General features: G+C 39.1%; 1 protein-coding gene across 3 annotated transcripts in view; it reads left to right on the top strand.

Annotated features, from left to right (window-relative positions):
* The window catches only part of MAPK6 (mitogen-activated protein kinase 6), a 46,057-nt gene extending 22,071 nt beyond the window's left edge, over positions 1-23,986 (top strand). For all 3 annotated transcript variants that reach the window (XM_066276305.1, XM_066276307.1, XM_066276306.1), the window contains exons 2-6: positions 3,878-5,062; positions 6,870-7,014; positions 13,561-13,725; positions 19,001-19,202; positions 21,420-23,986. In XM_066276305.1, coding sequence (XP_066132402.1) covers positions 4,508-5,062; positions 6,870-7,014; positions 13,561-13,725; positions 19,001-19,202; positions 21,420-22,521 — 2,169 coding nt within the window. In that variant the 5' untranslated portion in view covers positions 3,878-4,507 and the 3' untranslated portion in view covers positions 22,522-23,986. The remainder of the gene's footprint in view (positions 1-3,877; positions 5,063-6,869; positions 7,015-13,560; positions 13,726-19,000; positions 19,203-21,419) is intronic.
* The last annotated feature ends 1,511 nt before the right edge of the window (positions 23,987-25,497 follow it).

Below are 25,497 nucleotides of genomic sequence, written 5' to 3'. Positions count from 1 at the left end.
TGTAGTCCTCATCTGAATCTATAACGAGACTCTGCAGTTCTCAGCATAAGCACAAACTCCTATCTTCCCCAAGATGGTCCCACCCCTTTCCAAGTGAAAGGGGAGATAGAGACAGACTCCCACCCAGCAACCCCTGTCTGGGTCCAGTGCTCTGCCCATCTGGGGCCATACTCACAACCGAACTATTTTTAGTGCCTGAGGCTCCATGGAGCCATCCTCAGCACTGGGGCCAATGTGTTTGAACCAATTGAGCCATGGCTGTGGGAGAAGAAGTGAGAGAGAAAGTGGAGGGGTAGAGAAGCAGATAGTTGCCTCTCCTGTGTACCCTGACTGGTAATTAAACGCAGGACATTCACGCACCAGGCTGATGCTTTATCACTGAGCCAACCAACCAGGGCCCCAAAGATGAATTTTTACCCACGGTCTACCCCTTTTAGTGCTGATCACTCACTGAGATTTCTGAAAAGAAAATGTTTTCACCCTTTTACTTATTTCTGGTCTATAATGCTTCTTGGTTTCACTAAAATTTAAAGGGGGCATATATGGATGAGAGGGGTTTTTGAGCAGAGATCTCATTCTCATGGCTCTCTCTAATCTGGCTGCAATTTCTACTATTGCTATTCTGTCAGATATTAGTGGTGTCATTTTTGACAAAGCATTATTTGTTTTGGATTATAATTGCTCTATTAGTGAACTAGAAATTTAAGCGAGTACTTAGAGATTTTATTTTTCTTATGTTAAGTCTATAGAACTTTGACTTAAAATGTACATTTATAAAATGTAAAAGCTTGACTGAGCTTTAAGGAATTTTCTACAGTAGGGCAGGAAAGTAGAACAATCATTCTATTTCAGGTGGAAACTAAAAAAAAATTTTCAGAAGTACTGGAGCTTTTGAAAAATAACTTTTTCTAGGATATTTGTTAGGGAATACAAGTATCAACATGTATACAAATAGAAAAAATTGACAGGGAACACAGTATTAATAAAAAACCTTTAAAGTCTGAAGTATTTAACTTTTAAACTTTTTACTACAAATTGACAAGCTACAGAATTTTTAGGAGTCTGCTTTTTTTTCTGATTTCTGAGAAGCAGACAGCCTTGCAAATAAATGTAAGAAACCATCTGTTATAGTAAAACAAAGAAAGCTATTATGCTGTTGCTTTTCTTCACAATATTAAAGCAGATACAAGAAGTGCTCATTTATTAAAAGACTTGAGAATAGTGTCAATTTTTGTTAAAGCTTTTGTCATAAGGATCATTTATTTACTTTGTTCTGAGTTATTAGTATCATCAATTTCTCTTTCATGTGTAATTTTTCATGTTTGTTGATTTCACAGAATTGAAGATTTACTCAATTTGAGGCAAGTGCTGTTACCTTATTATATTTTTTTAGAATCTTGTATTTCCACATGTGAAGTATGTAGGAATATGAAGCAGGGGAAATTTAAGTCAGATTCCCTGTTGTACAAAAGCTTTACTACTGAAACAGCTGATGCGCTTGAGAGGCCTAGCTGTTCTCTTAAGCCACAGATTAAAGTTGTCACATCTTCATGTTCAGAATGGGCTGCTTTATTTTGTACTCTGATATGGTTTCTCATTGTCTTTAAATGATTGGCCCTTCGAATAAAGGAATTTGCCCCTGTACCACATTTTAGATCAAAAGTCAGCAACAGGAAGCCTTTCCATTTAGAGGTTAGGCTATATTATTTACACAAACATTTAAATGAGCTACTACATTGACATCTGTAGTAGTTTCTCAGACATGAGATGCATACTCACCCCCAGTGCTAGTAGCCCCTCTGTTGGGAATAGTTATTTCCTAGCCACCCTCCTTGTCCTCTTTGTTTTATTTTTTCCACACCACTTTCTGCCTTCTGACCTGTATGTTTTGCTTATTTGTCAGCCTGTCTTCCCCCACTATGGTATGAGCTCTTCATATATGTACCACTCAGCTCTATAAAATTCTAATAATTTGTTACACTTCAGTTTTTCCAAAAGAAATAACACATTAAAGATATATTGAAGCATACTGTGTAATCTCACCCTGATCCTAATCCCTTCTCTCATCCTTTAAGGAAATTATAAATGTTATCAATCTAATATGGTTTTTATACTTTTGATACGTACATATGCACCCCAAAATAGCATTATGTTGCTTGTCTATGAACCTATTATAACTGATTTCAGCACGCACATTTTTTTTTTCAGCACGCACATTTTTAACTGCAATTTGCTGTTTATTTATTTATTAGCCAAGGGGAGGGGAGGGGAGACACGGAGACAGGAAGGGAGGGAGGTGAGAAGCATCAACACGTAGTTGTGGCACGCTAGTGTTCATTGATTGCTTCTCATATGTACCTTGTACAGGGCTCCTGCCAAGTTGTTTTGCTCAAGCTAGAGACCTTGGGCTTCAGGTCAGCAACCATGGGATCATATTGATGAACCTGCACTGAAGCTGGATGAGACCCATTCAACTGGCAACCTTGAGGGTTCAAACCTGGGACCTTAGCATCCCAGGTCAATGCTCTGTCTACTGAGCCACCTCCAGTCAGGCTGCAATTTGCTTTTCAAATTTTGTGTGTATTTAGTGATTTCAATCATCTCTATTTTTACTATCATATAGCAGTCCACTAAATCAGTGGTCCCCAACCCCTGGGCTGCGGACTGGTACTGGTCCATGGGCCATTTGGTACTGGTCCGCAGAGAAAGGATAAATAACTTACATTATTTCCGTTTTATTTATATTTAAGTCTGAACGATGTTTTATTTTTAAAAAATGACCAGATTCCCTCTGTTACATCCATCTAAGACTCACTCTTGGCCCTGGCCGGTTGGCTCAGTGGTAGAGTGTCGGCCTGGCTTGCAGGGGTCCCGGGTTTGATTCCTGGCCAGGGCACACAGGAGAAGCGCCCATCTGCTTCTCCACCCCTCTCCCTCTCCTTCCTCTCAGTCTCTCTCTTCCCCTCCCGCAGCCGAGGCTCCATTGGAGCAAAGATGGCCCGGGCGCTGGGGATGGCTCCTTGGCCTCTGCCCCAGGCGCTAGAGTGGCTCTGGTCGCAACAGAGCGACGCCCCGGAGGGGCAGAGCATTGCCCCCTGGTGGGCAGAGCTTCGCCCCTGGTAGACGTGCCAGGTGGATCCCGGTCGGGCGCATGCGGGAGTCTGTCTGACTGTCTCTCCCCGTTTCCAGCTTCAGAAAAATACAAAAAAAAAAAAAAAAGATTCACTCTTGACGCTTGTCTCGGTCGCGTGATACATTTATCCATCCCACCCTAAAGGGCTGTCCGTGAAAATATTTTCTGACATTAAACCGGTCCATGGCCCAAAAAAGGTTGGGGACCACTGCACTAAATGACTATAATTCATTATTCTGTTGTTAAAGGTTTAGCTGTTTTTAATACTTTGCTGTTACAAAAAAAAGTGAGCATTTTGCATGTTAGTTAATTTTCAAGCATTCTGTTGCTTGAAAGAATGCTTCCTTGAAACTTCAAGGAAGTTTTCTTGAAGAAAAATTGCCAACTCACAGGGGTGCTATTCTTTTGTGTTACTAATGTTTTAACCCTCAATTCTAAAGAATTTTGTAAAAATATTTTGAATTTCCCTTTCTCATTGGTAGTTAGGAAATGATATAACCTAATGATCCTACATATTGTGAAGACTCTAGTGTGGGATCTGGAGTTTAAGCCAGCGCATTGGAATTGCTTACAACATGGGTAGCTGTTTTGTTTGAAAGTATTCTTAACATATAGTGACTATAAAAGAAGTTCAATGTACCGGTAGTCGTTTATAGCTAAATGCCCCATTTGTGTCATTTTACAGAGTTGAAGACAAGAGCATTTCCTGCAATGGTAACTATTTTCTTTTTTTCTCATCCCTAGGTTGTATCAGAGTAAGATGGACGGTAGCTTTGATTGTGATTGTGGTGAGCTGGAGCCACCTGATCACTAACAAAAGACATCTGTTAACCAACAGCTGCCAGGGCTTCCTGTTGAAATATACAGCAACAAAGGAAGAAAGAAGCAAAACGGAAATAGTGCTTACCAGCACCTTAGAATGATGCTGCTCAGGACCAGTCCAACACTGAATGTATCTGCACTGTGAGGAGAATGTTCATAGAAGCCTGTTGTGTGCATATTTATTCACATTTTTGTTAAATGTTAAATCGTTTAGCACAGTAAATCTGAGTGCATAGTATGTCATTTCATTCCGTTTGAGTTTCTCGAGTGTTTTTTTAAATGTCTGCAGAGTTGCTGCCCCTTTTTTGAACTATGAGTACTACAATCTTTTTAATTCTCAACATGGGGAGAGCTTCCTGAGCTTTACATCTAAGGGGAACTCGATGGGCCTGGTTGGCATATGCAATGAACGTCAAGAAACCATTTTGCTGTGGAAGTAAAATTATTTTTCTTCTCCCTTTTTGAAAGATCTTTTCTTTTAATGCCAGTTTTCTTTCTTGTTTACACAAGTTCAACAATTCGAAAGGAAAAGGCAATAGTAAGGGTTTCAAAATGGCAGAGAAATTTGAAAGTCTCATGAACATTCATGGTTTTGATCTGGGCTCTAGATATATGGACTTAAAACCATTGGGTTGTGGAGGTAATGGTTTGGTTTTTTCTGCTGTAGACAATGACTGTGACAAAAGAGTAGCCATCAAGAAAATTGTCCTCACTGATCCCCAGAGTGTCAAACATGCTCTGCGTGAAATCAAAATTATTAGAAGACTTGACCATGATAACATTGTGAAAGTGTTTGAAATTCTTGGTCCTAGTGGAAACCAGTTAACAGACGATGTGGGCTCTCTTACTGAACTGAACAGTGTTTACATTGTTCAGGAATACATGGAGACAGACTTGGCTAATGTGCTGGAGCAGGGCCCTTTACTGGAAGAGCATGCCCGGCTTTTCATGTATCAGCTGCTACGTGGGCTCAAATATATTCATTCTGCAAACGTACTGCACAGAGATCTCAAACCAGCTAATCTTTTCATTAATACTGAAGACTTGGTGCTGAAGATAGGTGACTTTGGTCTTGCGCGGATCATGGATCCCCATTATTCCCATAAGGTATGTGGAAAGCCGGCTGAGACAGACCTTTACTGATATACATCATTAGGAATAGGTACTTTTGTATTTCCTTCATATATTGTGGCAGAATTTTTAGTTGTATTAAATTTTACATAGTACCTTTTTTCTAATATAGATCTTCCACTCACAATCCTCTGTGTTTAAAATGAAGGTCGAGTGGGATCCTAATTAAATACAAATTTCTAAAAGTGTATGTTTATTTATTGTAATTGAAATTCTTCCTAATTTAAAAATGGAATATGTGTTTAGGGCAGAAATGTCCTATGAAAGTAAGAGAGGTTGCTATTTCAAATTTTAGGTCTTTTGTCTCTTTTGAGTCTATACTATTCTGTTATGCCTTGTTTAGGCAAACTTAATTTAGTTTGAAATCTAAATATACAAAGATAAAATAGGCAGTAAGACTAGCCGAAAGGACTTCCCTTTGTATAAGAAGTTAGTATTTTCCAGGTGAAATCTTGGTCTTTTAGTTTTCAAGTTAAGTGATTTATAGGACTCTGATGTTTAAAATATGCAAGTGGAGCTGCTTTGGTTATAGAGTAGCCCCAGAAGCCCTGCTTGCTTGGCTTCCCTTAGCACGTGTCTAAAATCATTTCAGTCACATTAAGTGTTTGAAATTCTTGGTCCTAGTGGAAGCCAGTTAACAGACAATGTGGGCTCTCTTACTGATATATAATTTAAAAATCTTTAACACAGAAATTGTGTATTAAAATCAAATGGATGGGTAACAAGTATTGTGGATAGAACACTGAGCAGAGTTATACTATCTAAAATTAAGTTCAATTTTACTAAACTCTATGACCTTAGACAGATTCTTTAATCTTTCTATCACCCTTGCAGATGGAGTTAATATACCTACCTTCACAATTTCTCAGGGCTTTGAGGATGAAATAAGGCAACATACGTATAACTGTTTTTGTCAGATGCTTTATAAACGCAAAGTAATAAAGTTGGTTAGGAATGGGATATGTAGTAGAGCCTGGTCCTTGGGTTGTCAGTAAGGAGATTGGCACTGGCTTATAAGTAGCACCTCTGGTACACTTTCCTACCTTTCTCTCACTGATTTGAAGCATGCCTGCTCCTTTGTTAACTTAAGTCTTAAAGTGAAAAACAGCTCATTTTTCTGAAACATGTTTTGAATGTGTGGCCTAGAGTTATCGTGTATTTTGGTCAGCAGACTTCATGTGAACATCATCTTATAGATGGTATATCCCAGGGGGAGTTTAATCTCCATTTAACCTCATAAGTGCAAGAGCCTTGAAAAAAGATATAGAAATTAACAGTATTGTTTTAGGATTTCCCAGTTATTTTTTTGTAGATCAAGGATTTTTTTTTTTTTTTGTATTTTTCTGAAGTTAGAAGCAGAGAGGCAGAGAGACAGACTCCCCCCGCATGTACCCCGACTGGGATCCATCTGGCAAACCCACCGGGGGGCAATGCTCTGCCCATCTGGGGCTTTGCTCCGTTGCAACCAGAGCCATTCTAGCGCCTGAGGCAGAGGCCATGGAGCCATCCTCAGCGCCCGGGCCAACTTTGTTCCAATGGAGCCTTGACTGCAGGAGGGGAAGAGGGGGACAGAGAAAAAGGAGAGGGTGAGGGGTAGAGAAGCAGATAGGTGCTTCTCCTGTGTTCCCTGGCTGGGAATTGAACCTGGGACTTCTGCACACTGGGCTGATGTTCTACCACTGAGCCAACCGGCCAGGGCCAAGGATTATTTAATGAATCAAGTTTTGTGTATTATTCTTCAACTAAAATAAAAAATTAAAGTATGTTTTTGTTTCTTTTGCAGGGTCATCTTTCTGAAGGATTGGTTACTAAATGGTACAGATCTCCACGTCTTTTACTTTCTCCTAATAATTATACTAAAGCCATTGACATGTGGGCCGCAGGCTGCATCTTTGCTGAAATGCTGACTGGTAAAACCCTCTTTGCAGGTTAGAAATTTAAAATATATGGGGAACATTCGTAAGAGAAATAATTTTGCATGTCTCTGAAGAAAGATATAAGATTTGAAACAATTTGTTATATAGTATTAAATTATAAAGATAAAATGATGTGTTTAATATTTAAAAAATTGAGAGAACTTATTCACATGTTCACTGAATTGCTCACTCAGTACATTTAGTCAGAATTCTAATGTTTTGTATACCATTAATAAATATAATTTTGTGTTTCATAGATCCATAATACTTGTTGGTAATCTGTGTTAAATGACATGTGAGTTGCCTAGTTCTGTCAGTTTTCATCACTTCCTGGTGAAATTTTTAGCTATTACTGAAAACCTAATAATTCTTTCGTTGCCTGTGCTGCTCAGTCATCCCTGTTGCTTGGGCTGCCATAGCCCGTTGCCTGTACTGTGTGTGACCTTTCAGAAACAACCAAACAAGTAATTCTTTGCTGAGTTTAGTGCTATGAAGGAGTCTAAAAATGTGAGAGAGAATTTAGTTAAGATGGGAAGAGGCAAACAACCCGTGAAAACCACCAAGTATCATAAAGCGAAGTATGAGTTTGTATATGTATAAAATTAGTAGCACAGACTACGAGAACTGCAAGCTTAGAGAGCTAATTAGTGATGGCTAGCACAGAAGACATAAAGGAGTCAAAGGGTTTTTCACTACATAGGAATAGTGAAGAATTTTGATAGGTGAAAAGAGAGAGAAAAAGTGGAATCTATTTAAGGTTATGTGTATAAATAAGGGCATGAGCCTGGTATGTTGATGAATCAGTGAGAAAAGTTTGATGAAAGCAGAGTGCTAAATAATGAATATATTTATGAATCTGATGGGGCCAGAATACTTAGAAAGTAGGCAAAGGGGTTTTCTTTTAAAAACTAGGAATCTAGTAGGTTACTGGTGATTTTTTTGGTTAGAGAAGTGATATGATGATGATGTAGGTCTTTTTCTCTCTTTTGACTTACTTTTTTTTTCATTGTAACCAATCTTTGAGTGGCCCTCCCAGTTTGTGCTAAGAGCAGAATGAAGGGATTGGAACAGTCTGCATACAAAAAAAGCATTAATGAAAGAAAGATCAGGGTGCATAACAGCATTGTTGAAGAAAGGATACTCTTAAATATCTTTTAAATATTGATACTTATAGCACTCAGCTTATATAACATTCACCAATACTTTGTAATTTTTTTCCCTAAATTCATCTGAAATTTTCTTTCATGATGTGTAATAGTGATTGAATTTCATTGTAGAAAACTGAGAAAATACCAGTGATCACTGGAAACTATAAATTGTTAAGTGAAATAAATTTTTTCCCAAGGAACAACACTATAATTAGAGGATATATTCCTAATATTTAAGTACCTTCTGGCTTATATAAAATAATTACTGTATTATTCATGGCCATGTGACAAATTACCTCAAAACTTAGTGGCTTAAACAACAGTTATCTCACAGGGTTTTTTTGTTACATTTTTTTTTTACAGGGACAGAGAGAGAGTCAGAGAGAGGGATAGATAGGGACAGACAGACAGGAACAGAGAGAGATGAGAAGCATCAATTATCAGTTTCTCGTTGTGACACCTTAGTTGTTCATTGATTGCTTTCTCATATGTGCCTTGACTGTGGGTGTACAGCAGACCGAGTGACCCCTTGCTCAGCGACCTTAGGTCTGAGCTGGTGAGTTTTTTTTGCTCAACCCAGATGAGCTCGTGCTCAAGCTGGCAACCTCTGGGTCTCGAACCTGGGTCTTCCGCATCCCAGTCCAACGCTCTATCCACTGCGCCACTGCCTGATCAGGCTCTCACAGTTTTTGTTGGTCAGGAATTTGTGAGTGGCTTAGCTAGCTGGTTCTAGCTCAGATTTGCTTAGTCAAGACGTTGGTTCAGGTTACAGTCATCTTTCAGTCATCCATAGTCATCTTGCCTGAGGTGGGAGGTTCCGCTTCTAGATAGCTTACTCACATGACTTTTAGCAGAAGGCTTGAGTTTCTTCACAGTATAGCAGCTGGCTTCCCCGGAATTGATGATCCAAAAGAGAGAGCAAAGAATGTTAACATATCTTTTTTTAATAAGTTCTATCAAGATAATAATTCACAGAGCACTTGTTTTGTTGCCTCTTTTGGGGTCATGCAGCTCCGCCAGCTAAATAAATCCTACTTCCTTAAAAAAAAAAAAAGATAATAGTTCACATACCATACAGTTCACCCATTTAAAATATACAGTTCAATATATTTTTAGTGTATTCACAAGGTCTTATAACCATCTAATTTTAGAACACTTTTTTGCGTCCTGGAAGATACCCTGTAAACATTAGTAATGTCATCTAATAACTCTGTGCTTAACTATTTGAAGAAATGCCATACCATTTTTCAAAGCAGGTGTACCATTTTATATTCTCCTTTGCAGTATATGAATTCCAGTTTCTCCACATTCTTACCAATATTTATTTAAAGTGTAGCCTGTCCTATTGTCTGTCTTTTTGGATGTGAAGTAGCAATATGAAGTAGTATTTCATTGTGGTTTTGATTTGCATTTCCCTAGTGACTAATGATGCTGAGCATACTTTTATTGACTATATCTTCTTTGGAGAAATATCTGTCCAGACTTCTTGCCTACTTTTTTTTTTTTTTTTTTTGTATTTTTCTGAAGTGAGAAGCTGGGGGTGGGGGGAGGCAGACAGACTCCCACATGTACCCAGTCGATATCCACCCGGCCTGCCCACCAGGATGCGATGCTTGGCCCCTCTGGGGCGTTGCTCCGCTGCAACCAGTGCCGTTCTAGCGCCTGAGGCAGAGGCCATGGAGCCGAGCCGTCTTCAGCGCCTGGGCCAACTTTGCTCCAATGGAGCCTTGGCTGCAGGAGGGGAAGAGAGAGACAGAGAGGAAGGAGAGGGGAGGGGTGGAGAACCAGATAGGCGCTTCTCCTGTGTGCCCTGACTGGGAATTGAACCTGGGACTTCCACACACCAGGCCGATGCTCTACTGCTGAGCTAGCTGGCCAGGGCCTCCTTGCCTACTTTTTAATTGGGTTGCCTTTTTATAATTGATGTGTAAGAGTTCTTTACATATTTTGGATACAAATGACTTATCAGATACATGATTTGCATGTTATTTTCTCCCATTCTGTAGATCATTTTTTTATTTTCTTGATGGTATGTTTTGAAACACAAAAGATTTTCATTTTGATTAAGTCCAGTTTATCTGTGTTTTTCTTTTGTCACTTCTGCTTTTGGTGTCATATCTATGAAACTGTTGCTAACCTCTGTAAGAGTTTTATAGATTTAACTTTTAAATTTAGATCTGTGATCTGTTGTGTTAATTTTTATGTATGGTGTGAGGTAGGGGTCCAACTTCATTCTTTTACATGTAGCTGTCTAGTTATTCCAGCAGCATTTGTAGAAGAAATTATTTTTTTCACCATTGAATTGCCTTGAGCTCCTTGTCAAAAATCAGTTGACCATGAATGCAAAATACCTTTTTGTGACTTAGACTCACAAGTCACAGCCCTGGTCAGTGGTTCAGTGAATGAGTGTTGACCTGTCGTATGAACATCCTGGGTTCACTTCCCAGTCAAGGCACACAGGAGATGTGAACATATTCTCCCCCCCCCCTTCTTTCCCTCTTCCTCTCCTACAACCAGTGGCTTTACGGTTCCAGCATGGCCCTGGGTGCTAAGGATAGCTTGGAACTCGAGCATCAGCCCCAGATGGGGGTGCATGGGAGTCTGCCTCACTATCTTCTCTCATCTCACCTTAAAAAAAAAAATGAAGAAGCCAGTCACTAAGTACACCTCACACTCAAGAGGAGGGGAATTAGATTCCATCCTTTGAAGGGAAGAGTATCAAAGCATTTATGGACATAGTTAAAGGCTACCACAATGGTATTGTATCAAGAAAGCAAAAATTTAACTTGTTTAATTTTAAGTCATTTAGATCATGCTTCAAGGTGTATGAAATGTGGTCAGAATTTACTGCTGTGTTTATTATACAAAAAAAGGTAGCATATTTTAAATGTTCATTTGGCATATTCAGACATTGCTTATGCATAGCAACAAAAAGAATTAGATTAGAAAAACCACCCCTAAATAATATTATTTTGATTATAAAATCATGTAAACATTAAACATTTAATGGAATTGTTTGTGAAATTATTTGAAAAATTCAGTTATAGTTTCCTTCTAATGCTTTGTTGGTAGGTTTGTGAACCATTCAATAAAAGTGGCATGAAGGGAGATCTAAGTGTTTTAGGTATGGGCCTCAAAGGAACTGAGCAATAAATGGCAAGGATAAGCACTCATTGGAAATCTGTGTATTTTTAACCTATAGAAAGTGTCCTAGCCTTATTTTTTGGTACAACTTAATATATCACTTTGATTTCTAGTAGTTTCTCAAATTATGGAACTCCTGATAGTTAGTTCTCCCTCATACTTTGTCTTTAGGCTGTCTTTCTCATCATAGTAAACCAGAGCTACTTTCTAGTTGCTCAGGCCAAAATCTTGACAAGTTGTCCTTCACCATTGTCAGTACAGATCCTGTGGACTTTCCCTTCAAAATATATCCAGAATCTTAACTGCTTATTATTATCTGTGTCACCACCCCTTCGCCCCAGTTCAGTCAACCATTAATTATGTCTCTCCTGGTCTAATGCACGACCTTCTGACTAGCTTTCCTGCCTCAGTATTTGTTGTCTAAGTCTCATTACCACATAGCAGCCATAGTAGTTCTCTGAAAGCAGAGATCTGATCATGTTATTTTCCTGCTATAACTATAATGGCTTCCTATCCAATTCAGGATAAAGCAGACCCTTGTGTTCTGGTACCACACTGACCTCATCTGTTATTTCACCCCAGCCACTCTGCTGCAGTCACACTTGCCTAATTGTTTCTTAGACATGCCAAGCCTACTCTCTCCTCAGGGCCTCTGTGCCTTTTCCCATCTGCCTGGAATTCCCTTCCTCCATATGAATGTGTGGAGTGTTCCTTGATTTCCTTTTTTTTTTTTTTTTTTGGACAGATAGAGGGACAGATAGGGACAGACAGACAGGAAGGGAGAGAGATGAGAAGCATCAGTTTTTTGTTGTGGCATCTTAGTTGTTCATCAATCTCTTTCTCATATGTGCCTTGACCAGGGGGCTACAGCAGAGCAAGTGACCCCTTGCTCAACCTTAGGCTTCAAGCCAGCAACCATGGGGTCATGTCTGTGATCCCATGCTCAAGCCAGTGAACCTGCACTCAAACCAGTGACCTCGAATTTTCAAACCTGGATCCTCCATGTACCAGTCAATGCTCTATCCACTGTGCCACCACCTGGTCAGGCAATTTTCAACTTCTTAGTGAGTTCTTTCTTGATCATCTCTGTATTAATCATCCTCTGTACCCCTTAGCTTACTCTGTTTTTCTTCATAGCATTTGTCACCATTTGACATAAATGTTTACAGTTACCTGTTTTCCTCTACTAGATTGTAAACTTCATGAAGGTAAGGATTTGGTTTGTTTTGTTTCACAGCTATATTCTAAAGTGCCTTGCTCAGAATAGGCACTAAAGAAAAATTTGAATGTTGGATGAATTTCTAGAAGTTGACAGAAAAGCAAACTGAATGTTTTTTGGTTTTTTTGGTTGCCCATTTAGCCTAAAGTTTCCTCCTTTATTTCTTTAATAGAGGTCCTGAAATGCTACTGCGTAACACATAACTAGAAAACTTTTTGTTCTGAAAATCTAGTTTGACCTTTCATTTTATTGATAGTGAAATCAAGTCATCACCAAGTTAAGTATGTATTCCCAAAGTTATAGACAGGTAGCAGTACAGCTAAAACTAGACTCCAAGTCCCTTGAATTCCAACTCATTGATTTTTTCAGTACTTTGTGATAACTTAATATACCAGATGTCAAAAGTCAGTTTCTTGGCCCTGGCTGGTTGGCTCAGTGGTAGAGTGTCAGCCTGGCGTGCAGGAGTCCCAGGTTCGATACCCGGCAGGGCACACAGGAGAAGCGCCCATCTGCTTCTCCACCCCTCCCCCTCTCCTTCCTCTCTGTCTTTCTCTTCCCCTCCTGCAGCCAAGGCTCCATTGGAGCAAAAGTTGGCCCGGGCGCTGAGGATGGCTCTGTGGCCTCTGCCTCAGGCGCTAGAATGGCTCTGGTTGCAACAGAGCAGGCTCCAGATGGGCAGAGCATCGCCCCCTGGTGGGCTGCCGGGTGGATCCCGGGTGAGCGCATGTGGGAGTGTATCTGACTACCTCCCCGTTTCCAACTTCAGAAAAATACCAAAAAAAAAAGTTTCTTATGGAAACAAGGAACTAAAACTAAATAATGAGTAGAAATGGAAATAGATAGGCTTTTTGAGAAGATTGATGATATTCAAAAACAATGAAATTTGCTGATTAATTTCATTAAAACCACTGACTGAAACCAATTAGTGGTAATTACAGTATTTAGGTTACTTACTTTAGCTTTAGGATGTTTATTGCCACATCTGTAAAATTGAGGAATATGCTTATTTACATTCTATTTTGTGGTTTGTTTTTTTATCTCTTTTAGGTGCACATGAACTTGAACAGATGCAGCTGATTTTAGAATCTATTCCTGTTGTACATGAGGAAGATCGTCAGGAGCTTCTCAACGTAATTCCAGTTTACATTAGAAATGACATGACTGAGCCACACAAACCTTTAACTCAGCTGCTTCCGGGAATTAGTCGAGAAGGTATTGTGACTCAAGAATAACCATCATGAAATGAGCGTGTGTGTGCGTGTGTGTAGGACACTTTAACTTTTTATCCTTAGATGTATGGCTTTCTCTCAAATAGTCTTTAGATACTTGAGGTATACCTAACATTTAAACTCTCACTTTCCCTTTTTTTGCCTGGCACTTAGGTTTGGATCTGTTTCTTTGCTCCTTTGGATAATTTTTCAGATTTGAAAAAGAATATCCCTCTCTTCTAGTTCTAACTCTTTTTACTTTTCCAGCTTATCTCTCTGATTATCTACCATAGGTGAACATACTGAATCCCTAGGTCTCACTTAACTGGAATGGAGTTCTGTGTGGGATATATGATAAGTAAGTGTAGGTATGAGTAGGTAAGAATGTGATTTAGAGATAAGAAAGTGAATTGAGTTGGGTGTAGTGGGGGAGGCAAAGGCTTCAGGACAGGAAGAGGTGGAGGAATGAGCAAAACTCCATAATGAGCAAACACATTACTCGAGTTTGTGGATTGGTGATGGGAGTGCTAAAGAGAGAGTTTGTGCAAGCTTGAAAGAATTAGGAACGTGAGAGAATTAAAACTTTGTTGGCCCTAGGTGGTTAGCTCGGTCAGTTGAGTGTCAGTCCCAAAACAACAAGATTGCAGCTTCTATCCCCATTCAGGGCACACAGAGGAAGCAACCAAAGAGTGTACAACTGGGTGGAATGAAAATTGAGTGCTTCCTTTCCCCCTCCCCTCTCTCTTCCGTCCTTTCTGTCTTTATTTTACTTATTTGTTTATTATATTTTATTTTTGAGAGAGGCAGGGAGCGAGAGAGAGAGAAAGAGAGAGAGAGACAGGCACATCAAGCTGCTCCTCCATGTTCCCTGACCGGGGAATTGAACCTGCAACCTCCGTGGTCAGGACCATGCTCCAGCCGAGCTATCCAGCCAGGGGTTGACTTTTATTGATTTTAGAGAGAGAAGGGAGGGGGAAGGAAGCGTTCATTTGTTGTTCCACTCAGTTGTGCATTCTTTGGTTGCTTCCCATGTGTGCCCTGAATGGGGATAGAACCCACAACCTTATCATTTTGAGAAGAAACTTTTTTTTTGTATTTTTTCGAAGTGAGAAGCGGGGGGCAGCAGACAAACTCCCACATGTGCCTGACTGGGATCCACCATTCATGCCCACAAGGAGGCGATGCTCTGCCATCTGGGCTGTTGCTGTTGTTCCACTGCAACCAGAGCCATCCTCAGCGCCTGGGCCAACTTGGTTCCCATTGAGCCTTGGCTGCAGGAGGGGAAGAGAGGAGACAGAGGAAGGAGAGGGGGAGGGGTGGAGAAGCAGATGGGTGCTTCTCCTGTGTGACCTGACTGGGAATCAAACCCAGGACTTCCACACGCTGGGCCGACCGGCCAGGGCTGGATGATACTCTTAACTGACTGAGCTAACTGGCCAGGACCCCTCTCCCCTGTCTCTTAAAAAAAAAAAAAAAAAAAAAAAAGGCCCTGGCTGGTTGGCTCAGCGGTAGAGCGTCGGCCTGGCGTGCGGGGGACCCGGGTTCGATTCCCGGCCAGGGCACATAGGAGAAGCGCCCATTTGCTTCTCCACCCCCCCCCCTCCTTCCTCTTTGTCTCTCTCTTCCCCTCCCGCAGCCAAGGCTCCATTGGAGCAAAGATGGCCAGGGCACTGGGGATGGCTCCTTGGCCGCTGCCCCAGGCGCTAGAATGGCTCTGGTCGCGGCAGACCGATGCCCCGGAGGGGCGGAGCATCGCCCCCTAGTGGGCAGAGCATCGCCCCTGGTGGGCAGAGCGTTGCCCCTGGTAGGCGTGCCGGGTGGATCCCGGTCGGGCGCGTGCGGAGTCTGTCTGACTGTCTCTCCCCGTTTCCAGCTTCAGAAAAATACAAAAAAAAAAATAAAAAAATAAAAATTAAGCCCTGGCTGGATAGCTTGGTTGGGTGGAGTGTCATCCTGGAGTGTGGAGGTTGCTGGTTTGATTCCCTGGTCAGGGCACATACAGGAGCAGCTTGATGTTCCTGTCTCTTTCTCTCAAAAAAAAAAGTTGATTGTGTCTGCCTGATTGGTGGTAGCACAGTGGATAGAGTGTTGACCTGTAATGCTGAGGTTGCTGGTTCAAAACCCAAGGTCACCAGTTTGAGCATGGGTAGTCGACATGACCCCAAGGTTACTGGCTTGAGTTCAGAGATCACTGGCTTGAGCCCAAGGTCTCAGGCTTGAGCAAGGGGTTGCTGGCTCGAGTTGAGCTGAGGTCACTGGTCTGATCCCGTTAAGACATGAGAAGCAATCAATGAACAACTAAAGTGAAGCAACAAATTGATGCTTTCTCTTTCTCTCTCTCTCTTTCTCTCCCCCCCACCCCCACCCCACAAAACCCCAAAAGTGTTGATTGTATTTTACATCTTTAAAATTATACTGTATTAAGATACATCGATCTCAGGATTGAATAATTCTGTTATGAATCAAAAAGTTAGTGGATATATAGTCCCCTAAACATCTTAAACTTTCTCTGAATTATATAATACATTCATTATTCATATCGCCAATTCTGATCATTCTATATGGTTCAGGTGAGTATGTGTCCAAGTGTTTTAAAGTAACAAGTGTTTTGAGAAGTAGTTAAGCACTAGATGCAAAATCATATTGATGTCTTCCCCCTCCCCCATATATGCTTGGAACTCATATAGTAAGTGCCTAAATAAAAAGGAAGCAGCTGTATTTAATTTCAGCAGGTTATGTGGGCTTCCTTTTAAGTAGTTCTATGTTCCTATGATCTTTGGGTCTATCTTCACAAATTGGATTCCATTGCTTGCTCTCAGGCTTCTAACTTCATAGCCACTGTCATGGCATCCCTGTTCATAACTGGATAGCAGCCACATAGTACTTGACTGTGCCTCAGTTTTCTGTGGGAACTCTTTAAAAAGACAAACTATTAAATCAGAATCCAGAGGTGGGATGGGGAGCAGGGCAGGTATCTGTATTTTTAAAACCCTCTACAGGTGTGGCCCTGCTCGGCAAGGTTGAAAGATACTGCTTAGGGATGAGATGGTTAGGCTTTGGAGTGAGTCATTCCCTCTATTGCTCTGTCTTATCAAAAGAGACAAGCTAGAAGAAATACAGGGTATTTCTGTTGAACGTTTGTAATTAGCTAAATTTGAATCTTCTTTTTTCCTACACTCTTTAGGGTGGGGACCATGTCTCAGTCAGCTACAAACTAACCTATATATTTGGCTTATGACTGGCATTTATTCATAATGTGTTTAAAGAGTATCTTTGATAATGGATTCATTAAGTTAACCATTGGGCAAAGATCCTTGGTATTCACAAGTGACAGAACTATACTCACATACAAGTGCAATGCAGAGTGTTTAAAGTTTCTGAGACTAAAGATTTACTTCATAGATGTGCTCTAAATGAATCAACACATTAAGACTATTAGGAACCCTTCTGTGGTTAATTCTTTAGATGAATAACCTCTTTTTCATTTCCCTCCACACTCACCTCTCATCCTCCCTTTCTCTTTAGTTTACCACATATTTTTATATCTTAGCACACTTCAACACCATTGTTGCAGATAGACCCATTTGGTTTAGAGCAGTGCTATCCAACAGAACTATCTACAGTGATGGAAATATGCTATATATGCATACACTGAGAGTTTAGCCTGGCTTGTTTTTTTCTTATTTTTTTCTCTTTTTATTTGCTGCCTACAGTTTCCAAATGCTAGGGATTTTACAATATATTCCACTTGTGTAGCTGAATATATTTCCTCCTTATTTCTGAGAATGATGACTCTGCTGGGTCAGCCATCCATAACTGTGCCTTCAAGTCTCTCTTGCCTTGAGCCACGTGGGCCCTGGACTAATTAAGACTGACTTTTTTTTTTGGAAGGAAAGCCAAGAACAGCTTGATGTATTATGAAATGACCTCCTAAATTAGAGTAATATAATAGAGGGAGAGAGCATAGGAAGGAAACTCAGCCCTGAGTCACTGAGGGACATGAGTTCAATGAGTTCTTCAGTCTTATTGGGCTGATTAAAGGGTTGAATGAGATAATGGGAATAGGGTCTTTTCTAGAGTTAGTTTTAGAAAGAAGGGCTATCTTTTCTTTGAGATAGAAGGTAAGAATAAGAGGATATGTGACAGACCATAATAAAGAATTAGGAATTGAGGTAAATGTGAATGAAGTAGGTTTATCTGTTGAAAGTGATAAAGAAGATTGAGAGCATGAAAGGATGATGTGGAACATGGCTGAGCAAAATAGCAAAGGCCAGATTGAAATTCTGCAGTATGGATTTGATATATAATATATGTGGCTTTCTGTCTAGCTTTCATCAGTATTCTTTGCTACCTAGACATACTAGATGGTGGAAATGATTCAGAGTTGAAGACTGGTATAAAAAGCCTACACGAATGTGTGGTGGGGTAATGGCAACCTTTGGGCTTGTGAGGAACTGAGTAAGGAGGTAGTTCAGGCTGAGTATGGAGCATAGGAAGATCTGACAGACTTAGTGGGAAGAATTGGGTGTATGGTAGTTCCACCAGGGCCCTAAAATGATCAAGTGCATTGTATGAGATGCTGGTTTGAGCTTGGTGTGAACAGAGATCAACAAATTAGTATCACATCTGGTGAGATGAGGGAAAGAAAGGAGAAAGTCTTTAATAAGTACTAGAGACTATGTTTGAATTTTTTATGCCTTATAAGATATGTATCTTTTTAGATATCTTTTATACATGAAGAACCTGAAGTTCAGCAGATTAAAAAAAATTATTGGTTGGTTTCAGAGAGAAGGAAACATTGATCTGTTCCTGTATGTGCCCTGACAGGACTGAATGAGTTTTGAGTATCAGGACAACGTTGGAACCAACTGAGCTTTCTGGCCAGGGGTGAATTTCAGCAAATTTAAGTAACTAATAATTGAGTGTAGTTAGTGAGTTGCAGAGCTGGGATTAGGACATCTCTGTTAGGTTGAGCCACATGAAATTGCTGTTATTTGACCATTTTTGACGACAAAAATGGTAGGTTCATATGGTTCTAATTAATATATTCCTTTTCTTTTATAACTGGCCATAAAATGAGATCAGGGTACATTTCAAATTTTTGCTATGTTTATTGAATAAATGTATTTTTATTTTAAATCTATAAATCAGATAAGCTAGTTTTATTTCTCTGACAAAACTTAAATTAACTTACCTTTGAATTGTATAGTCCTTGTTTCCCCCTGTATACATGGTGGACTTTCGGGATTGTTAAGGACTTTTATCCCTTTCGTTTGCAGCACTGGATTTCCTGGAACAGATTCTGACATTTAGCCCCATGGACCGGCTGACAGCAGAGAAAGCGCTCTCCCACTCTTACATGAGCATATACTCCTATCCAACGGACGAGCCGATCTCCAGACATCCTTTCCATATTGAAGATGAAGTTGATGATATTTTGCTTATGGATGAAACACATAGTCACATTTATAACTGGGAAAGGTAATTGATCCTAAATTAGAAAAATATTTATTGTATTTTTAATAAACCACAATACAATGAGTTTTAATTTTAAATTGTATATTACAATCAGAATTCTTAAAAAAATTTAGTGAAAGTCTCTTTGGGTTTCTGCTAAACTTATTTAATAGTTACTGGTTTGGATATACATAATAGGAAAAGCTAAATGCTACTTTGAAACATTTTCAAAGCCATTGAGGCACGTTAATGAAATTATATGTTCTTTTTAAATGTGAGGGTTGAAGGTTGAAAGTCTAAAACCATTGTTAACTATTCCTTTTATGAGTGTCACAGGGTTTTTTTTAAGATGTTGGATGAGAAAACTCAACTTTATATAATAAGGTATCTCTATAGTGTCTCAAATTTTTATATATAATTCATTATGTCTTAGGATATCAATTATATTTATATTTAATCTTTTTCATGACATAAATTAATTTGGAGATGTTTAACATAGATTTAGTATAAGGAACTTTTCTAGTGTGAGCAGTATAAAACATCAAAATGATTATTATACAGTTTAAAGAATTTCTTTTCCTCAGCCTCCTTCCTTTAAGTTCTTCTTTTCTAAGCAAGTTGGTATATAATTCAGCTTCAAAGTGGGGTGGTGGCATATAATAATGAATCAATATAATTTAAAATTGTCAGGTGATTTTGGTGTTTAGACTGGTTTGAGAATCACTAATGACAGTCTTAACTTCAGGATTTTAAGTATTTCTGTCTTTAAAAGAAAAATGATTGCCAGTTAATAATTAAAGGAGTTATTGTTGAAATGTTTGTTTACTCCTTTCATTTTTTTTCTCCTAGAATGTGGAGGTATTTGTGCATATGTTTACACTCATCTGCCAACCACTTCTTTTTCTTTCATATGAACATTTTTACCACATGAATATAGTTCTTCCCATAGGCACCCAGATGTGTTCTAATCTCTACATTTCCTATCATACTCAGTTAAGTCATCTAATCTCTCTTCTGTTCTTTCCTTCTCATCCCCAACAGTTTTCATACATGTGTCTCCATCTGCCTCAATCTGGGCACAGGGTGGTCACCTTGCTGTGATGTATCAGTAGAGGACACTGCATTCAGTGTCTCCATATATATGGAGAGTTGTTTTTGGTTTTTTTCCTATTCACTGGTGATGAGAAGCCTTCCTCTCTTTCTAGTGTGTCTGTTACCAGTAGAATGAAGCTCTGTAAGAGACCTGATTGAGATTAGAAATCTGCATTTTGTGGCCGTAAAATGTTTTGTCTGTGGGTGAAACTTGTAGAATTAAACTATAGACATACCAGCCATTCATCTGTTATCTGCAGTTGTGTTTGAGGTGTGTGAAAAATAGAATGAAGAGGAAATAAATGTGAAATGATAATTGGTCTTATTTAAGAATGGAAGAATCAGTTTTATTATTACATACTTTATCAGTAATACCAAATATTGCCTCATTTTGTTGTATATGGTTACAGACTATACCTATCTATTAAGATTATAGTAAGTTCCTGTAGGGCAGGAGAAAGGCTCATAACTTAGACTTCTGTTATTCCCTCATAGGCCTATCACAGTGCTTTCACATAAAAGGCATTCAGTGAATTTGAAAATAAGATGCCTGGGCTCTGGCTGGACAATGGCTAGAGCATTGTCCCAAAGTGCTGGTTTGGTCCCTAGTCAAGGCACATGCATGAACAGATTGATGTTCCCATATCTATCTATCTATCTCTCTCTCTCTCTCTCTCTCTCTCTCCCCCCCTCCCTCCCTCCCTCTTTTTTTTTTAATTAAGTGAGAGAAGGGGAGGCAGAGACAGTCTCCCACATGCACCCTGGCCAGGTTCCACCTGGCAAACCCTCTACCTGGGTGATACTCCATTGCTCAGCAACCAAGCTATTTTAGCACCTGAGGCAAGGCCACAGAGCCATACTTAGTTCCCAGGGCCAACTTTGCTTGAACCATTCAAGCCATGGCTGCGGGAGGAAGGACAGAGAGGGAGAGAGAGAGATGGGGGAGGGGTGGAGAAGTAGATGGTTGCTTCTCCTGTGTGCTCTGACCAGGAATCAAAACCGGGACTTCCACATGCCAGGCTGATGCTCTACTGCTAAGCCAACCAGCCAGGGCCCTTCCTCTTTTTAAAACCAATAAACATTTTAAAAAAGGAAATAAGACACCTGGGCTAACAGCAATACTTTGATTTTTTTTTTTTTTTTTTTTAGGTACCATGATTGTCAATTTTCAGATCATGATTGGCCAATACACAACAATTTTGATATTGATGAAGTTCAGCGTGACCCAAGAGCTCTGTCTGATGTCACTGATGAAGAAGAAGGACAGGTTGACCCTCGAAAATATTTGGATGGTGATCGTGAAAAGTATTTGGAGGATCCTGCTTTTGATACCAATTACTCTACTGAGCCTTGTTGGCAGTACCCAGATCATCATGAAAACAAATATTGTGATCTAGAGTGTAGCCATACTTGTAACTACAAAATGAGGTCATCATCATATTTAGATAACTTAGTTTGGAGAGAGAGTGAAGTTAACCATTACTATGAACCCAAGCTTATTATAGATCTTTCCAATTGGAAAGAACAAAGCAAAGAAAAATCTGATAAGAAAGGCAAGTCAAAATGTGAAAGGAATGGATTGGTTAAAGCCCAGATAGCTCTAGAGGAAGCATCACAGCAACTGGCTGGAAAAGAAAGGGAAAAGAACCAGGGATTTGACTTTGATTCCTTTATTGCAGGAACTATTCAGCTTAGTTCACAACATGAACCTACTGATGTTGTTGATAAGTTAAATGACTTGAATAGCTCAGTGACCCAACTAGAATTGAAAGGTTTGATACCAAAGTCGGTAAGCCGAGAAAAACAGGAAAAGGGAATGGCAAATTTGGCTCAATTAGAGGCCTTGTACCAATCTTCTTGGGATAGCCAGTTTGTGGGTGGTGGGGAGGACTGTTTTCTCATAAATCAGTTTTGTTGCGAGGTAAGGAAGGATGAACAAATTGAGAAGGAAAACACTTATACCAGTTACTTAGACAAGTTCTTTAGTAGGAGAGAAGATGCTGAAATGCTAGAAACTGAGTCTATAGAAGATGGGAAGCTTGGGGAGAGAGGAAATGAGGAAGGATTTCTGAATAACAGTGGTGAGTTCCTCTTTAACAAGCAGCTTGAATCCATAGGCATCCCTCAGTTTCACAGTCCAGTTGGGTCACCACTTAAGTCAATACAGGCCACATTAACACCTTCTGCTATGAAATCTTCCCCTCAGATTCCTCATAAAGCATACAGCAGCATTCTGAAACATCTGAACTAAAACACTCAGCAGACATTTCTCTTTGTATTCATGAAATGTGTTTGTCTTTTTTATTACTAGTGTTTAAGTCATTTTTTTACTTGAATCTGATGGTGTCATTTAGAAAGGATTTTATTAGTTCTTGGTTTTTAAAATCCAGACTTTTTTTCTACATGTGAGATGGTTTTCATTTTAACTGGCATGTCGTTTGCACACAGAATAAAGAATAGAGCAAAATAATGCAATGCAGGAGGAAACAACAGATATGCACTAAGACAAGTAAAAAACATTCTCTCATAGAACAATGATCTGTTTTACAGGAAACAAAAATCTTGCCTTGAAATTTACACAGTGAGACTGTACATAATTGCATGAAAATATCTATTTTTTTCCTAAAACATTTTTCATTCATGAGTATTTTCAAGTTTTTCATACTGTACACATTTCTTAAAACACATGATACCAGCAGCAACTGAAAATGAATGCCGAATTTGGTACACATGTGTTATCTACCTCAAGGTAACAAAAGTATGTGGCAAAACATATACCACCCATAGTGCTTCACAATATGCACTTCTATTTAGCCAGCGTTTATTGTAGTAAACTATTCTTAATAAGAGTCACTCACCATTAATAAATGTTCTGGTATGCATTCTTTATAGTGAAGTGTTACTACATCACATCTTATTTATTTTAGTAAATCAGTATATTTTCTGTATTTAATTATAAAAAGGTAACTTAGTTTTTGAAATTTATTTGCAAATATACTTTTTCCATTTGGCACTATGGTTTGTTGCCTACTTAGCTGAATATATAATGTCAGCTTATCCTGAGGCTGTCCATGTACTTAATTTACTTAAGTATTCATTTTAAGTAAAGTGCTCACTGTGTATAGGAATTTGTATTTTGGAGGTGCTTGATCTATCTACAAAGAAAAATTAGGAATTACTTTATTATAAAATGCTCCTAGAAGTCTTAATTGTGTTTATTTTTTAAAAAAATTGTAATGTTAGACTTGTGTGCATGGAAGTAATTAAGGTACATCATTATTGTAGTTTAAAAGTTGTACATGATAAGACTTATTTTGTTTTTACTGTATGTTTTTACTGAATGATCTATTTCCATCCCAAGGCAAGCATGAATAAAATTAGGTTAAATGTAGCATGTGGCATTGCAGTCTCTTAGAATTTGTTTCATCCATTTTATTTTATTGAATACTGTCTGTATCTTTGGTTATCCTGTTTGAAGAAAAAGGACAAATAAAACATGGCCAGCAAATATGGCTCCTGTATAACTCTTTAGATAATTATAATTAAAATTACCTGCTAGAATGAGCATTACTAGCAGAATCTTTTTCTAGTTCCAATTCTCAGTGTCTGAATTGTGGCTATAGTTTAAATTATATCAAGCTAAAAGGCTTAAAAGAAAGAGGTTGTCTCTTTGTAAAAATCTTTTGTTACTAACCATCACATAATTAAATAAAATTAAAGATTTCTGTAGTCATGTGCAACTTAACGATAGGGATACATTCTGAGAAATGCGTCATTAGGTGATTTTGTTGCGCGAACATTGTAGAGTTCCATATTAGAAACCTAACTGATATAGCTACTATGCACCTAAGGTTGTATGGCGTACCACTGACTTCCATGCGGTCTGTCGTTGACTGAAATGTTACATGGCACATGACTATATTTCAAAACCTCAGTGTAAGATGTGTGGAATCTTTGAGCTACACAGTCAGGAAACTACTTTAAATGTGTTTGTTTTACAGTACATCTTTCCTTTGCTCAAGAACATCCTTTTACCTATCCAAATATAAAACCATTCTTCCTTTAACCTCACTTTTCTGTTTGCCTTCCATCTTTACTTTGTATAGAGCCTGTTCTGTTACCTGGACTTCTTCCTGCCTAAGACCTATTCATTGATTTCATCTGAATTCACAAGCTTTAAAAAATGCAAATATTTTCTGGACAAATATTATCACGTTGTGAATTTAAAAAATATATAGTTACCTTAAATAGGCAAGCTCTTAGAGGGGAAGCTTGAAGTTTTTCACCATTAGGAGTGTTAGATACAGATTTTCATATGGCCTTTATTATGTTGAAGTAATTTTCTTTTATTCCTATTATGTTGAGTTTTTCTTTTTTTTTCATGAAAAGTTGTTGAATTTTGTCAACCTTTTTCTGTATCAATTGAGAGAAGCATATAGTTTTTGTCCTCCAATTTGATAATATGTTGTCTTACACTGATTTTTATATATTGAACCATCCTTGTATTGCAGGAATCCTGCTTGGTTGTGATGTATAATCCTTTAATGTATTGTGGGGTTCAGTTTGCTAGTTTTTTGTTTGTTTGTTTTGAGGATTTTAGATATATTCAGGTATATTGGTCTTTGGTTTTCTTTTCATATCCTTGTTTGATTTTGCTATCAGTATAAAGTTGGCCTCATAGAATAAGTTTGGAAGTATTCCCTACTCTTTAGTTTTTTGTTGTTTATTTATTCATTTTAGAGGAGCAAGAGAGAGAGAGAGAAAGAGAGAAAGGGGGGAGGAGCAGGAAGCTTCAACTCCCATATGTGCCTTGACCGGTCAAGCCCAGGGTTTTGAACCGGCAACCTAGCATTCTAGGTCGACGCTTTATTCACTGCACCACCACAGGTCAGGCCTTCTCTTTAGTTTTTGAGAAGAGTATGATAAGGATTGGTTTAATTCTTTAAATGCTTGGCAGACTTCTATAATGAAGCCATCTAGTTTGGGGCTTTTCTTTGTGGGAGGTTTTTGTGGGTTTTTTTTTCATTGTGACACCTTAGTTATTCATTGATTGCTTTCTCATATGTGCTTTGACTGCGGGCCTTCAGCAGACCGAGTAACCCCTTGCTCAAGCCAGCGACCTTGGGTTCAAGCTGGTGAGCTTTTGCTCAAACCAGATGAGCCCGCGCTAAAGCTGGCAACCTTGGGGTCTTGAATCTGGGTCCTCCGCATCCCAGTCCGACGCTCT

This window comes from Saccopteryx bilineata, chromosome 4, assembly GCF_036850765.1.
Source record: "Saccopteryx bilineata isolate mSacBil1 chromosome 4, mSacBil1_pri_phased_curated, whole genome shotgun sequence".
Classification (NCBI taxonomy): Eukaryota; Metazoa; Chordata; class Mammalia; order Chiroptera; family Emballonuridae; genus Saccopteryx; species Saccopteryx bilineata.
The sequence above is the reverse complement of the archived record's forward strand: the minus strand, read 5'-3'. Positions and strand labels throughout refer to the sequence as shown.